Here is a 14,852-nt window from a genome sequence, read left to right as displayed (position 1 = left end):
TTCGTTTAATCCTTTTGTTTTATTCAAATGCCAAAACAAGTTTCAAGATACAAATCGTAGTTACACTCAGTTGTGTTTAATTTAAAAACATCGATTATGCTTTGTTAACAACTTCCAAAACCAAATGTAAGTTGTTGTGACTAAATGTCTCCCAGTCTATTTCAGGACGAGTACCCTTAATATATTTAGTTGTTACTCCAATTTTCACTCTACAAAAAGGAAAATGAGGCTGTAAGAAAAAGATAGTGAACAGTTATAATATGAAAGACTTCCTGAGAGAACTTTAACCATTGCTAGGGCGACCAAGAAGGATACCTGTTTCTGTTCCATACTAGAGCAACCAGGCTTAAACACTTTGCAAAAGTGCATTTCTGGTCCTACCCCAGCCATAAGTAGTTACCTTATGTCTCTTATTACTTCACAGAAAGTCCAACTCTTCATCAACAAGATTTAGAATTTGCTAATAGCTTAAGGTTCTTTTCCTAGGAAAAAGGGGCTAAAAGGAAAACTCAAGCGTTTATAAGCCAAAAATTGAAAACAAGTATTTAAATGTACTCTCATTTAAACAATTTCAAATGAGGCTGAACTGAATGAATAGTACAGAAACTTCCATCAACACAGAAGGAAAGAAAAAAAACTTAAAAGGTACCTAAATATTTTAATATGCATGGAATCAAATAAAATAATTTTCATTGTTAAGCCCCCAAATTTCCACTGTTTAGTTTTGTTATATAATCAAAGTTAATAACTTATATTTTAGTATGAACACTTCACTTCTGCTGATAGCAAAGCATAGATTTTCTAATGTTCTATGAAGCCAAAGAATTGGACAAATATCCAGCAAAAAAAAAAACAAAACGGAAAACTAGCTAGGTACTTTAGGTAAACGTACAATGTTAGGATGTTTTATTTACTTCAGCATATGGCTGTTACTATGACTGATGCTGCATGCTACGTTTAGAATTAGATGTAGTCTTTTTCTGAAGATTTAAGGCAGACTTCAATTCCATCTGCTCACTTATGGTATGAAAATGGATCAAAAATGGCAAATAAATCAGACAAGTCAGTAAGAGAATGGCCTTTTTACAGTACCAATTGGGAAGTTAGTGTCATGTGTAAGTATACAACTAAACAAGTCATCAAAACATGGTTCTTCACGGTACTTTTTCCATGAAATTTATGACTACTTGGAAACTACTTGTTCTAATTTTTAAGATGAATAAAATTCAAATATTTTCAGGAAACAAGTATGGGTAGAGAAGATTAAACTAAAGAATTGAATCTCAATCTTCAATTTTAAAGAATTTATTTTCCCATTTGTAGAGTAACATTATTGTAAAATCCACAGTTACTGCAACATCTGCATTGCTTAAAAGAACTCCTAAGAATTTTGTTAAAGCATATTTTTAAAAAACTGAACGAAAATAATGTACATTTTATCTCTGAACAGTGTGTCATTAAAGTCCACGTAATGTCCTCTGTATAAATCAATGTGATGTTACATAATATACATGATCTGAATTTTATCCTAAAAGCTTCTGACCATGTATGATATCCAAGATAGATCCAATGTTTTTAATGTCAGACTGCTGAGACAGTTACGATCCTAAACAAAAGAAGGAAAACTTTATATACAGGACAGAATTCTGACAGTTTAGCTATTTGCAGCATCTGCTTGGCGAGGCCACCCTTCTTCTTCAACTCCAGAGTCATACTCTTCTTCAGAGGATTCTTTTGTTGGAGCCCTATAATGAAAAGCCATGCATTTTTTTTTTTTTAAATAAGAACTATGGGTAAACACAACTTCTCAAAAAATAAATAACAAATTGATAACAAAATAATAAATTAATCCACAAGCTACCCAAAGAAAGAAAATATTAAGAGCACCTTTAACATTAAGATTGCTTACTGATAAAATACAGGAGACATTTAGAGCACACAACCAAAAGTTGCAAGTCATTTTTCTAACATTTTCCCTAATAAAAGTTTTACTGAAATAAATCAACAATGAGGCTTCCATTATGAAGGCTTAAAAATAAATCCACTTCTTCACCAAAAAAGTAGAATCTATTATTTCAACCCAAATCTTTAACATTTAGCATCTATCAATGGCAAAGAAGTTGAAAGCTTCTGACCAAACCAATATGACTCAAATTAGTGAAAATTATGGTCAAACCATCACAATTCCTTTCTATTAATATCAAACAACAGTAAAAGATTATGTCTCTTTGAATAAGCAACGTTGTTCAAAACCAATCATCTCATAAGTTATCTTAGAAGATAAACAAAACGTAATACACTTTGTGATAGGAACCTAATTTTTGTGTAGGTAACATTACAGTCAAGCCCAGTTTAATAAATATTTACTGAATAGATCGCAGTCACCAAACCACAACCTGCAGGCCAAACAAAGCCCACCATCTGTTTCTGTAAATTAAGATTTATTTGAACACAGACACGCTCATTCATTTATGGATCGTCTGGCTGCTATCAAGCTATGAGGACGCTGCTGAGTAGTTGCAATAAGGATTGTATGGCCCTGAAGTATTTAGCCCTGTACCGGAAAGCCTGCTGACCCCTAGAATAGTTATATAAAGCAATCAAAGATACGTCAAATTTGTCAACTGATAAGATATGACAAATTCTGTCAACAAAGTTTTGGTCTTATGAAAGACATGGAACAAGTCATTCACAAATTACAAAATTAGCAGGAAGGTTCATTAGAATCTCTTCATTTGGATTACTTTTATGTCTTTTTTGATACTTCATCCTTAAGAGAAAAAAGTGGAGGCTAATTTTGAAGATCAATTTTCAGAAAGACTCAAAATATTATTTTATAAGTAAAATTAGCATCTGTTCTAGTTTGACAATACACTTTACCGGATGTATCCTGGTTCCTTCTTTCCTTCTACTACTTCTTTGTCAACTTCCACACATACTATATCAGAATTAGGGACTTCGAACATTGGTTCTAGTAACAGCTTTTCCTAAAATGATAAAGTAATGAGTTACATGGGAAACTGAGGTTACATACACAGTACTTGTATTCTACAGGTTATCAATCAAATTCATTAACTCAGCAAGTATTAATGAGTCCCTATTATGCACCAGGAACTGAATGTTAAAAAAGTCAATGTAAAAGATTTCATATTCTTCATATTAAAATAGCTTCTAACTAAATTCAGAGAGAAATGACTCTATAAGGGAAGGCTATTTGTAGTTCTGCCTACTTGGGTCACTATGCACATACAAAAAGACTACTTTCATTTTGTATGAGACTCAGATATTACTCAGAAGCATCTGATATACGCTATGACCAAAGGAGGACCAATTAAGGAGGATTACTATCCTTAATTTGGAAATGATTTAATCCTAAATCATCTCTACCAAGCTATGACTTCAAACAGTATTTGTCTCAAGTGCTGCAGTAGATCTAAAGTTATTTACTAAAGAAAACTAGTTTTGCCTACGAGTAGGGGCTGGATTACATTCCATCTTAAGGAAAATACTGGTCGAGTACACCAAATTTGCTGGGAAAAAAACATCAACTATATTATTTATTCTTCTAGTTTGCATGTTTATAAATCTGTCATTAACACCTGAAGTCCAGACCTTCGTTAAAGAATATAATCCCAACAACAAGGACCTACTGCAGAGCACAGGGAACTATATTTAATACCCTGTAATAACCTACAATGGAAAAGAATCTGGAAAAGGATATGTATAACTGAATCACTCTGCTGTACACCTGAAACTAACACAACACTGAACATCAATTACACTTCCATTTTTAAGAATTAATTTAAAAAATAACAAAACACAAAAAAGAGAGAGACTGTAATCTCAAACTGTCTGTGATGAATGTGTAGATCTAATCAGAACGTCCTACTTTTTACGAGAGAGGTAATATTCAGCAGTGAAATCCTTAAAAGAGAACAGGAACATGTGCTTGTTTGGGGAGCATGTAAGGAAATGGTAACCCACTGTACAGCCGTAGCTGGTAGGCAGGGAGAGAACGCTAAGAGAGTGGGTGGTGGCTGAAAGTAGGCTGGTCTCTAGGATTTGTAACAAAATTAAAAGTGAGTTCAATAAAAAATGTTAAAAAAAAAAAAGTGAGTTCATACCATACTGAACAATTCAGGGGTAAAATGTCATGGTATCTACAATTTATTTTCAACAAACAAGAATTAAGATCTCAGTTAGTCTCACAGACATAGAAAACAAACTGTAGTTACCAGTGGGGAAAGGAAGGGAAGGGATGAATTAGGAGTTTGGGATTAACAGATATTACTATTGCATAAAATAGATAAACAACAAGGACCTACTGTATAGCACAGGGAACGATATACAATTTCTTATAATGGAAGAGCTATAACAGAAAAAAATCTAAATATACACACACACACACACATATATGTATGTATATGAATAACTGAATTGCTTTGCTGTACACTTGAAACTAACATTGTAAACTGACTACATTTCATTAAAATTAAGAATTAAAAAAAAAAAGATTTCAATGAGTCTGAGAAGGTGCTCTGGGGCTTAGTCAAAAGGCCTATGCAGACTTTTCTGAAATTCTCCTTCCCACAATCCTGATTTCCTCTATTTCATTAATTATATTATGTGTATGTCCTCTGTTGTGAACACCTTTAAAGTTAGTTTTTAGAAAGAAGAAAAATATAATCTACTGCGACCAAAACAAACAAAGAAACAAAATCACAAAAAAAGTTAGGCTAATTCTCTGCATGTATTTCCAAACAAAAGACATGAAAGTTTAATATTCTCGAAATTCAGACCAAGAAATCATCTAGTTTTTTGTATACTAATGCCAACTTACCATTATGGACCGAAGGCCTCGTGCACCTGTTTTTCGTTCTAGTGCCAGTCTGGCTATAGCTTTCAAAGCATCTTCAGTAACATTCAGTTCACACTACAAATATATTCAAAAGAAATAGCTCAGATAATACTTAATCTTACTTTTGTAATATAACCATACAGCATTTGATCTATTAACAATTACTACCTACCACTATTACTGGTCTTTTTAGAACAAAAAGAGACCAATGCCCTGACTTTACAGATAAAGATATAAGTTCCAGAGAGTTAAGTACACTGATTCACTAATACTTAGAAAGAAACATGGGGTCAGAATCTTCATGTTCTGATTGACACTATTCCTTTTCAGACTGAAGCATTTTTAGGTTATCACTTTCTTTCTGGAAAACATTCATTTTAAAGAGTGTTACCAACTCATCCTATGGAACAAAGATAAAACTTGAGACAAGCCTCTCTAAATTACCAGATTTTAAAAATTACTGAGAATTTAATATACCAACCACCCCCCCAAAAAACAAAATACTTTGGAACATTAGACTTCACAAGATCTTGGTATTAAACTTTTGGTTATTAATTTCCACCTGCAGAAAATGTAAAATTTAAGTGAGGTAATTATCTCTCATGATGCTTTAGAACCTTGCCTTCAGAAAGCATTTGTTTGTAACAGTTAACCTATGAGAAGGTATCAGTATGAATCACAAGTTTGTCCTCAGTCTCTAAAGAGGTTTTCTAGATTAACACGTATTTTCTAGGACTTCGTTCAACATTTATTGAACCTCTATGTGTTTATATATTAGAGACTAAATGATGAATCAGACATCACCTTTGCCCTCAAGAATCTGAAGTCTATTGGGTGGTGACAAATCAACAAAACAGCATTTACAGCATAGTGTTTGCACACAGTGCTAAGAGAGCACTAGAGTGGGGGCACCTAAATAAGGCTAGGGGCCCACTGGAGGATTTTAAGGAGGGGAGTAAAATAATTAGCTTTGTGTTTATTCACTCAATAAATATTTATTAAGAACTTAATATCTACTTGCTGGGCACTGTGTCTAATAACTTTAAAAAGATCCATTCTGGAAATGAAAGATAATGATATTTTGGTGGCAGTGGTCAGAGACAGACTTGAGATAGGGAGATCAAGTAGGAAGCAAATGCACAGGTAAAGGTGAAGAATTATAAATGGGCTTGCCTTGACGTACAGACAGTAGCCACAGAGAGACTGGTATTTCAAGACACTAAGTTCATAAAACCCAAAACATCTGCTATCTGATTGGTTGTGTGGGTTAAAGTGATCTCCAGGTCTGGCTGCAGAGAAGTAGGTGTGAGAGCTAACTTTAGAAAAAAGTATACAAAGTATGTCACAATGGAAGCATTTAGAATATCAAGGCTAAAGAGACAATCCTGTGTGCCTGGCTAGAGGGGTTACAGGCAGGCTGCTAGCATAATTTCTCTCTCATTTATATATACCCTTGGGTTTTAAAAGCTACAATGTCAGTTTCAATGAAGAAAAAAATACAGCCAACTCTTAAGTGTCTGATATAACACAATGTGCTTTCTGTGATTCCTAGATGAACAGATCCGTATCTAGTGAAGAATAGGCTGGTATTCCAGATGCGGAGTACTGCTTTTTAACTTGTTAGGCTAATACATACAGAGTTTCAATAGCAAAAAACCTCATAAATCACAAAAAATACAAATCTAACCTTATCCATGCTGAATAAGGCCTGGTACTGAGGGATAACAGCATTACGTGGCTCAGTTAGTATTTGCACAAGTGTCTTCTCATCTAGGCTATGCAAAGGAACTACCACAGGCAACCGTCCCACAAACTCAGGAATCATGCCAAATTCAATGAGATCTCTGGCTTCTACATGACGTAATAAACGGTCTTTTTCTTCAATGTCTTGGTGAGTATTTGATTCTCCACTTCGGTTGGCAAGGTCTGCAGCAGCTGCCGCCCTTCTACCTTTTCCCAGATTAGACGGTGTTCCAAATCCAAGATACTGCCAAAGAGAAGACAGATATTACAAACAGCAGAATGAAGCTGCATCATGCTAAGCATTTTGCATGCATATCTCATATGATCTTCGCCACTGAAGAAGGTCTACTATCATTCATATTTTACAATGAAGAAAACAGGCTTAGAGAGGCTGAGTACTTTGACTAAGCTGTTGCTGCTCTAAGTGTAAAGCCAGAATTCGAACTCAGGTCTATCTGCCTTCAGAACTGAAAACCTAACCAATTTTCAAAGACTGAATTCTAGTAAAAGTAGGTAAGTAAGAACTGTGAAGGGAAGTCCCTTAAACTCAGATAAAAATGTTGCAGGATTTTTAAGACCTCTAGACTAGTGTGGTTTCCAAAATGTGTAAGAACTGTGAAAATGGAGGCTATAATTTTTTTATAACCAGAGTCAATTTTATAATACTCTAAACAGGAGTAGGGTCTATGGAATAAGCAGCCTTATAAGGAAATTACCGACAAATGTCTTAAGTCATTGCTAAGCATTCTATTAAAATCATGATTTGGGGTCATATACATTACCCTATGAGTTAGAATAATTTAGATTTTATAAAGAACAACATTTAAAGATTATACAAAACAAAAATGGTAACTTGGCTGTAAAAGGTTGGGTATCCAAGGTGTATGGATCTTGCTTCAGTCAATATAAAAGAACCATACTCCAGACAACTGTCAGAAAGTTTAATTTTGATATGTCATACAGCTTGTCAAAAGTACAAGAAAAGTTACATGGTATGTGAGAAAACAGCCTAAGTTAAAAATCTATTCCTAAGTCTCTAAGCTTTGTATGTGGACAGTTAGTGTATCAGAAAACAAAATACCTTTCATTCAATAAATACTTATTAAGCATTTACTGTATACACATGTGAGCACATATGGTAATACAAACATATATGCGCACACACACACACACACACACATATATATATAAACATTTATTAACCATTATAGTAAAATACTGAGGATACAGACCTGAAGACAGCCCTTACCTTAATGGGGCTTATTTTCAGTGAGAACACATGAGGATATTAAAGTATCATAGGTGTAATGAAGGACAACTGTGCAGGAAACCCTGGTAGTGGAAAGGAGGAAAACAGGCACATACTAGGGAGGGAGGGTAGGAGGTGATCAAGAACGCCTTCACAGAGGAATCGCCTAATTTTTTTTAATAGATTGAGCTTTAGAAGATAAACAAGTGTTTGCCAAACAGACTGAGGCAGGGAGGGACATGAGCAAAGGCAACAGGAATAAAACTTAGGACTGCAAGCAGTTTGATATGGTTAGAATATATTACTTAATATTGTACCCCTGGTTTTCAACAAGGTTTTATTAAAACAACAGCCAAATGGATGTGTTTAATCCTTTATAAAATCACTGCTGAAGACTCTTATGTTTCTATTTTCTTTTCATAAAAATCTATGTGACAAACTGTTTTTAAATCTTTATGTCTCATAAAGACATAATACCCTTCCTCTTTCAGGCAATAAAAACCAGCTCACAATTTCTCCCTATTTTCCATTAAGAAGTTTGAAGCTAAATGGAGTGACAATTTCCATTAAGTTGAAGCCATGACCTAAACCTTTCTTTTATATGTTTCTGATCTCTTTTCTAACATTACTTTTAGTTGTTCTTTTCTACAAGTTTCTAGCTTCAAATTCTTTTTGGAAGTATGAATTATAAATAAATATCAGAACATGGTCCCTGCATTTGGTTGCGAATTTCAAATATTAAGTTGTTTCTCTTTCTCTTCCCCTCATCTCTCTCATGTGCACACATGCAAAGAAATAATTTCTTCTTTCTAATTTGTTAGGCTAGTTTATGCAGAATTTCAAAAGCAAGAAAAACATAAATTAACTACTATGAAAAATTAAAATCTAACCTTATCCACGCTGAGTAAGGCCAGGTACTGAGGAATAAGAGCACTACATGGCTCAGTACTTGTATAAGAGTTTTCTCATCTGGGTTACGCAAAAGAATTACCACAGGCAACCCTCCCATTAGCAGCACTGTTTTTTTTTTTAACTATTACTGCTACTTAAACTAGTGCATGCAAGGCCAACGAGACTTAAAGCAAGCAATACAGAAAAAAGTGGATCCATGATATATTCATTTAAATAGAAAATAATACATAAAAGAGATCATTTGTGGCTAGCTATTACGTAAAACAGAAGAACATGGAAAATAGGCACGTTTGGGGGCAAGAACTATGTTGGCATTACATTTTACTGTAATCAATCAAATGTACCAACAAGTAGCTACTGGGCATGGACCTTGAGGATATGAAGAAGTAAGTTCCAGTTAAAATAGTTAAAATCAAAGCTTAGAAGAATGTTTAAGAAACATCTGTAAAACTAGATGAGTTCACAACTCAGCTTGAGGGGTTACAAGCAGGCTTGCTAGCATAACTTCTCTATTTATATACACCCTTGGGCTTTCCTCCATCTGTGAAAGTGAGCAGTGATCTACGATAGACTCTAACGATGGGGGCAATGGAGACAAGCTCTTTACTGGGCTCCAGTGAATTGGGCAAGAGAAATGAATGAATATATATTTTACCAATTCAGCAGCTACCTCAAATAATAGAAGAATCCCTTAAGTGAAATATAAAATCAAAATCGTCAAGTTATATTTAAAAATGCTCATATACAGATGATATTTAGAAATTTTCCAATTTACTACTCTGAGATTTCAAAATATAACTAGGAATATATTTCTGGTATAATCTAAGAAAACCTAACTCTTAAAAATCCACCGCTGGCGGCCAGCAGATATGAAGTTAGAAACTGAGGGTCCATCTTCTGTAACTAAAAATGCTCTCTCTACTAGTAACCTCTCAGAAAAACTTACCTTTTCATTTTTTCTCCTGCTGATGATTCTGTCCAAACCATTGAAGGCACCAGATGCAACAAACAGGATGTTTGTTGTATCAACTTGTACTGTTTCTCCACGTAGCTTACGGGAATTCTTTTCTGGAACATTGACTATCGTGCCTTCTAGTAGTTTTAATAAGCCCTAAATAAAAAATGAATGATTTATGGCATAATCGTGTAAGTGTATTATTTATTATACTTAAGATTATGGGACTCAATGGGGAAAATAATACGTGGTTATGGTCAATGAGCATAAATGAAGAAACCTTCCACATTTCTACAACTAAAGTGCAAATCACATCGATAATTCATAAACTTATTTGGAAGAGTTACTGGGCTCCTTATGTATTCAGGAAACCATACCATTAACCTGAGAGGTTGTTTTTGATGGTAAGGACATAATTCTGACATAAAGAGAAATATGACTCTGTAAGATGTTACCCAACCATGGTGGGAACATTCAGAATTTGAAAATATTTGAAGATTTGTATTTCATGTAAATTAAAATTCTGTTCTACTCCTAGTGTTAAACTTTGAGAATACTTTTATTGAGATGCCTTTATGAGAAATTATGCAGCATATTTTATAAGTGTGATTGCACCTCTGGTCAAAAAAATCAAAAGCAATTTTCCTTACCCTGCAGTTTATGTCATGATTAGTTACCAGTAAAAGGTCAGGTTGACTAAAGATCATTATGACTTAATTATGACTCTACAAGGAATAAAACACTATTTTACCTTCTAACTAAGCGCAAACAGTAAGATACTTGTACATAGTTCATTTATGTATAGTTGGAACCAGAACTTTCTTTAAGAGTCCTCTAGAAATGTTTAATTGGGCCTTTGAGGAATAAAACCAACAAAAACTAAACTTCAATTTTTTTTCTGTTCTTTAAAGACTTTTTAATTTCTTAACAAAGGAAATCTGGTATTTAAAATCACCAACAGCTTTCTCTTAGCTGAACTAAATGGTATGTGGAATTTTGGGGTGGGAGAAATAAACAAAACAATCTAATTCAATGTGAAACCAAACGTACAATATTTGGGAGGTTGATGTATTCCCTTCCTTTTAGTGGACTTGAACAAAATATTCAACTGCTTACTTGCTGAACGCCTTCTCCACCTACATCCCGTAACTGATGAATGCCTGGCACACTGCCAATCTTATCTACTTCATCCAGAAAGACAATTCCTATAATTTAAGGAGGATTCTATTTATAATATGAAAAAGATATACACAAGACAATCTCAGCTTTAAAAGACTAGGTAGCTAGAGAGCAAGGTTATTCAATCTTTCACATTTAACATATGCAATGGCTTAATATTATAAAAATATACTGCTACTTTTTCCACCTGTCATTTTGTACAAATGTTTTATAATTTACTCCACAGAATATCATTTGGGTATGATAACGAACTATGGGTATGACCATAGTTATCTACCTCACTAATGTTTTCAGGTTCCTTATTCTAGGAAGCTGAGATAGAGGTATAGAGTGAAAACAGGAAGTAGATACAGTGCCTGTGCTAGCAAAACTTTAGCTTACTCTCTCCCATCTACATCCTTGTCTTATAGGAAGCTAGAGAGGAGGCTGTCAAGCTCTTCATGAAAACAAGGACAGATAAGAGATGGGGAAAGGAGAAATGCAGCATCTATGACATCCTGCAGGTCAACAGGCTCATCTGTTTCTATATTCATCTGGTACTCTCTTGCCTTATCCCCTCCCCATCCCTACACCAGCATTAGGAGTCTGGAGGAGAATCAGAACAGGAAAAACAATGATAGTATTAAAAATCTAACAGAATAGTAATCTGGCCTATTTTCACCCTACTAGCCATCTTATCAATAAGGCAAAGCAAGTTTTGTGGCCCTTAGTCAGTATGCTAGAAAATGTTTAACATAGCTACTTTTATGTAATTATAGAATTTTACTCTTTGACTCAAAATTAAGAATTATATTATCTCTTACTACTAGACTGCTTCCCTACATTTGGCGACTACATCTGTGGACAGACAAGCTGTGCTGAAAACATACCTTGTTGTGCTTTTTCTACATTATAGTTGGCATCCTGGAGCAGTTTGGCAATCACAGATTCAATATCTTCACCTACATATCCAGCCTGAGTCAAAGTCGTACAGTCACAGATAGCAAAAGGGACATCAAGGCATTTAGCTAGAGTTTGTGCCAGCAGAGTTTTACCTACAAGTAGAACCAGTAACCGAAACTTTACTAAAAATATTGATGTACAATTTCTCTACAGAAGTGCAAAATAAATCTGAATAGTATGTAATAAAAAAATTATGGTTACATCTTTTCCATACCATTATTTAGATCTAATGGTACGTTATTTTTATTATTCCTGTCAAGGTCTAAAGGGCAATACCAATGTCTCAAGTTCAGCCTGAAGACTTGTATACATTCTGGTAATGTATCTATAAGATTGGTCTTAGATTTTCTTCTTAGAAGCCAGAACCCCCCCAATCACAAGACACAGGTTACAAAATTATTTATATCCTATGTTTTAAATAAGTAGTAAATTTTCCCAGGAAGTTATTTACCTGACCCAGTTGGTCCAAGCAGCAAAATATTGCTCTTTTCAAGTTTTATGTCATCGTGGGAAGAATCTAATACTTCACCTCCTCGTTTTTCCTGAGGTATTTGTTGATTTACCTGTTGCTGCATTGATGCTCCTAAAGCATTACCATGTGGGCTAATTCCAGCAATCTGAAGCAATTCTGAAAAAAAAAAAAAAAGCCAAAGGAATTTACCAGAGCTTCATTTGAAAAAATGCCCAAAAAACTCTACATCTCAAACCACTTATTGAGAAAAAATTTGAATACTGTCTTTCTTACCTAAAAAGGAAGAAAACCTAAACTTATCTAGTGACAAATGTACAATACATAATGATTATTCAGGGAATCCCAAGCAAAGAAATGCATTCTTTTTACCCTCCTTATTTATACAAACCTGTATGAAGAATGCCTTTTCACTCAAAAGAAGGCAGTACAATAGAACAGTGCTACGAGTCAGGAAGCTTTAGCTTTGGTCTTTGTCTCTACATAGCTAGCTATAATATTGAGCAAGTCATATAAACTTTGTGTTTCTGTGTCCTAATCCATAAAATGGCAATAATACCCATCCTATCACATCCTATCAATTTCAAACACATCTTTGGAAAGTGTAAAAACAAAACACAATTGATTTGGAGACACTCTGAAAGACAAACAAAGGTGTATTATTTTTTTCAGTACAAAGGAAAAGAAGCAGGGCTGTAGAGAAAGGGGAAAACACTGACCTGAAAAATAGGGAACTTGGGTTCTACTCTCGGTTCTATCATTGTGTTGTAAGACCATGGCAAGTCACTTAGCTTTACTGGGCCTGGTTCCTTACCTATAAAGTGAAAATACTGAGACATACGACCTCTACAGTCTCCTCCACATCTGAAAATGATCCTGTGGGTCTACCAGAGAAACCAACTATGCGAAGAGTCACTATCCCTGGCCCTGTCTGAATTTCTGATTTTACAGAATCTCAACTGGATCTTTCTAGTCCCTTTATTGGAGACATAATCTTAACTAGATGGGACTGACATTGCTCATGAACTAGCATTTTATCAGTTGAGTCCCTTAAAAAAAATCTTATTCTCTCTCTTGGCTGAAGGAAAGAATCCCAATAGTCTTTTCAATTAGTCAAATTTTCAAATAGATACTGCTTCTGGCTCTCAGCATTTAAGGTATCTGTGCTTATAACATTGTTGCTTGTATTTTCTGGATTTATTTTTAGGTTGTTTCTAATAAATGCTATGTCTCATTATAATCCACATGAGGCAAAAAATGCAGTCTTCTATATGAGTTCAGTTAGCTAGTTGTCTCTAGCACATACACATGCACACACACAAAATTTAAATTTCAGCAAAATCTAGTTAGGAATTGTGACAATATAAAAGGTGCTTGGCTCAAGTGTAGGTCTACCCAATGGGGAAAAAATGATTTAGGTGAATAACTTGAACAAAATTGCAAGAAGCATATTAACTACAATGCAATCACATGAGACACATATTTAACTTACTCTATGATTTAAGTTTAATAAAGAGGAATAATTTAAAGAATACAAAACAAATGATGTATGCCATTCCATTTTATGAAAATATGCCTCAGGATAAACTTGAGATAAACTTCCTGTTCTTTGAGTTGTCTCTGTTCTTGCATCTCTCTCACCACATAAGCAGTTCTCTATAATGAGAAGGACCATGAGCAAGTAGGCTAGCTCAGTTGGCTGGGTGGAGCTCATCAGCTATATGGCCCTAGGCAAACTACTTTAAATTTCTGTGCTTCAGTTTTCTTATACTTAACATGGTGATGTAAAGATTAGTTTCTGTCTCACAGGTTTGGGCAAGATTAAATGAGTATATACACATGTAAAACACTTACAACAGTGTCTGGGAGATAGCTTTCTAAGTGCTTTAGAAGCATCTGCTATTAGAATTAATATTTTCCAACTGTTTAACCATCTGAATAACATGGCCGTTAAGCACAAGCCAACTATTTCATTTAGTGTTTAACTTAAGAAAAACATTATGTTCCAATGATAATGGAAAAAACCCTCAGTCTTAACATGTTAAAGAGATACACGCTGATCTCTAACATGTGATTTCCAAAGGAACTTTCAAGAACATTTTGATTATATATGATTTTGGCCTAATGCCCTAACTTTAGAACTTAAAATCCCACATAGGACAAAACTAAACTATACATGAAAATTAATTCTATTTAAACTCTCAAAATATTAATTTCCAAGTCAATCAATAATATAATTACAACTCGCTTTTTACCTAAGTTCTTAAATACTGTTACTTGTTAACATTTAAATTACATTAAATCACTACATACATTAAAAACATCACTACACTTACGATATTTGTTTCAAAATATTCACTATAGACTTTATTAATTCACAGCAGTTTCACTAGCCATCTGCTCAAATTTATGAATATAGTATTGACAGCACATTTTATTACATGTAATAAATCTCATTCCAGAGCTGGTATACAAGTTCTCATGGCTCACCCTGAATATACAGGACACCTCAAAAAGTCGATATATAATACCACTTGGTTCAAAG

General features: G+C 34.3%; 1 protein-coding gene across 3 annotated transcripts in view; it reads right to left on the bottom strand.

Moving 5' to 3' along the window:
• CLPX (caseinolytic mitochondrial matrix peptidase chaperone subunit X) overlaps positions 1-14,852 on the bottom strand; it is a 33,796-nt gene continuing 18,944 nt past the window's right edge. For all 3 annotated transcript variants that reach the window (XM_006209601.4, XM_015243853.3, XM_072962222.1), the window contains 8 exons: positions 12,290-12,466; positions 11,766-11,930; positions 10,834-10,922; positions 9,709-9,873; positions 6,546-6,845; positions 4,841-4,933; positions 2,881-2,987; positions 1-1,745 (listed from right to left, as the gene is read on the bottom strand). In XM_006209601.4, coding sequence (XP_006209663.1) covers positions 1,655-1,745; positions 2,881-2,987; positions 4,841-4,933; positions 6,546-6,845; positions 9,709-9,873; positions 10,834-10,922; positions 11,766-11,930; positions 12,290-12,466 — 1,187 coding nt within the window. In that variant the 3' untranslated portion in view covers positions 1-1,654. The remainder of the gene's footprint in view (positions 1,746-2,880; positions 2,988-4,840; positions 4,934-6,545; positions 6,846-9,708; positions 9,874-10,833; positions 10,923-11,765; positions 11,931-12,289; positions 12,467-14,852) is intronic.

This window comes from Vicugna pacos, chromosome 6, assembly GCF_048564905.1.
Source record: "Vicugna pacos chromosome 6, VicPac4, whole genome shotgun sequence".
NCBI lineage: Eukaryota > Metazoa > Chordata > Mammalia > Artiodactyla > Camelidae > Vicugna > Vicugna pacos.
Note: the sequence above shows the minus strand (reverse complement) of the source record. Positions and strands in the feature narration are given on the sequence as shown.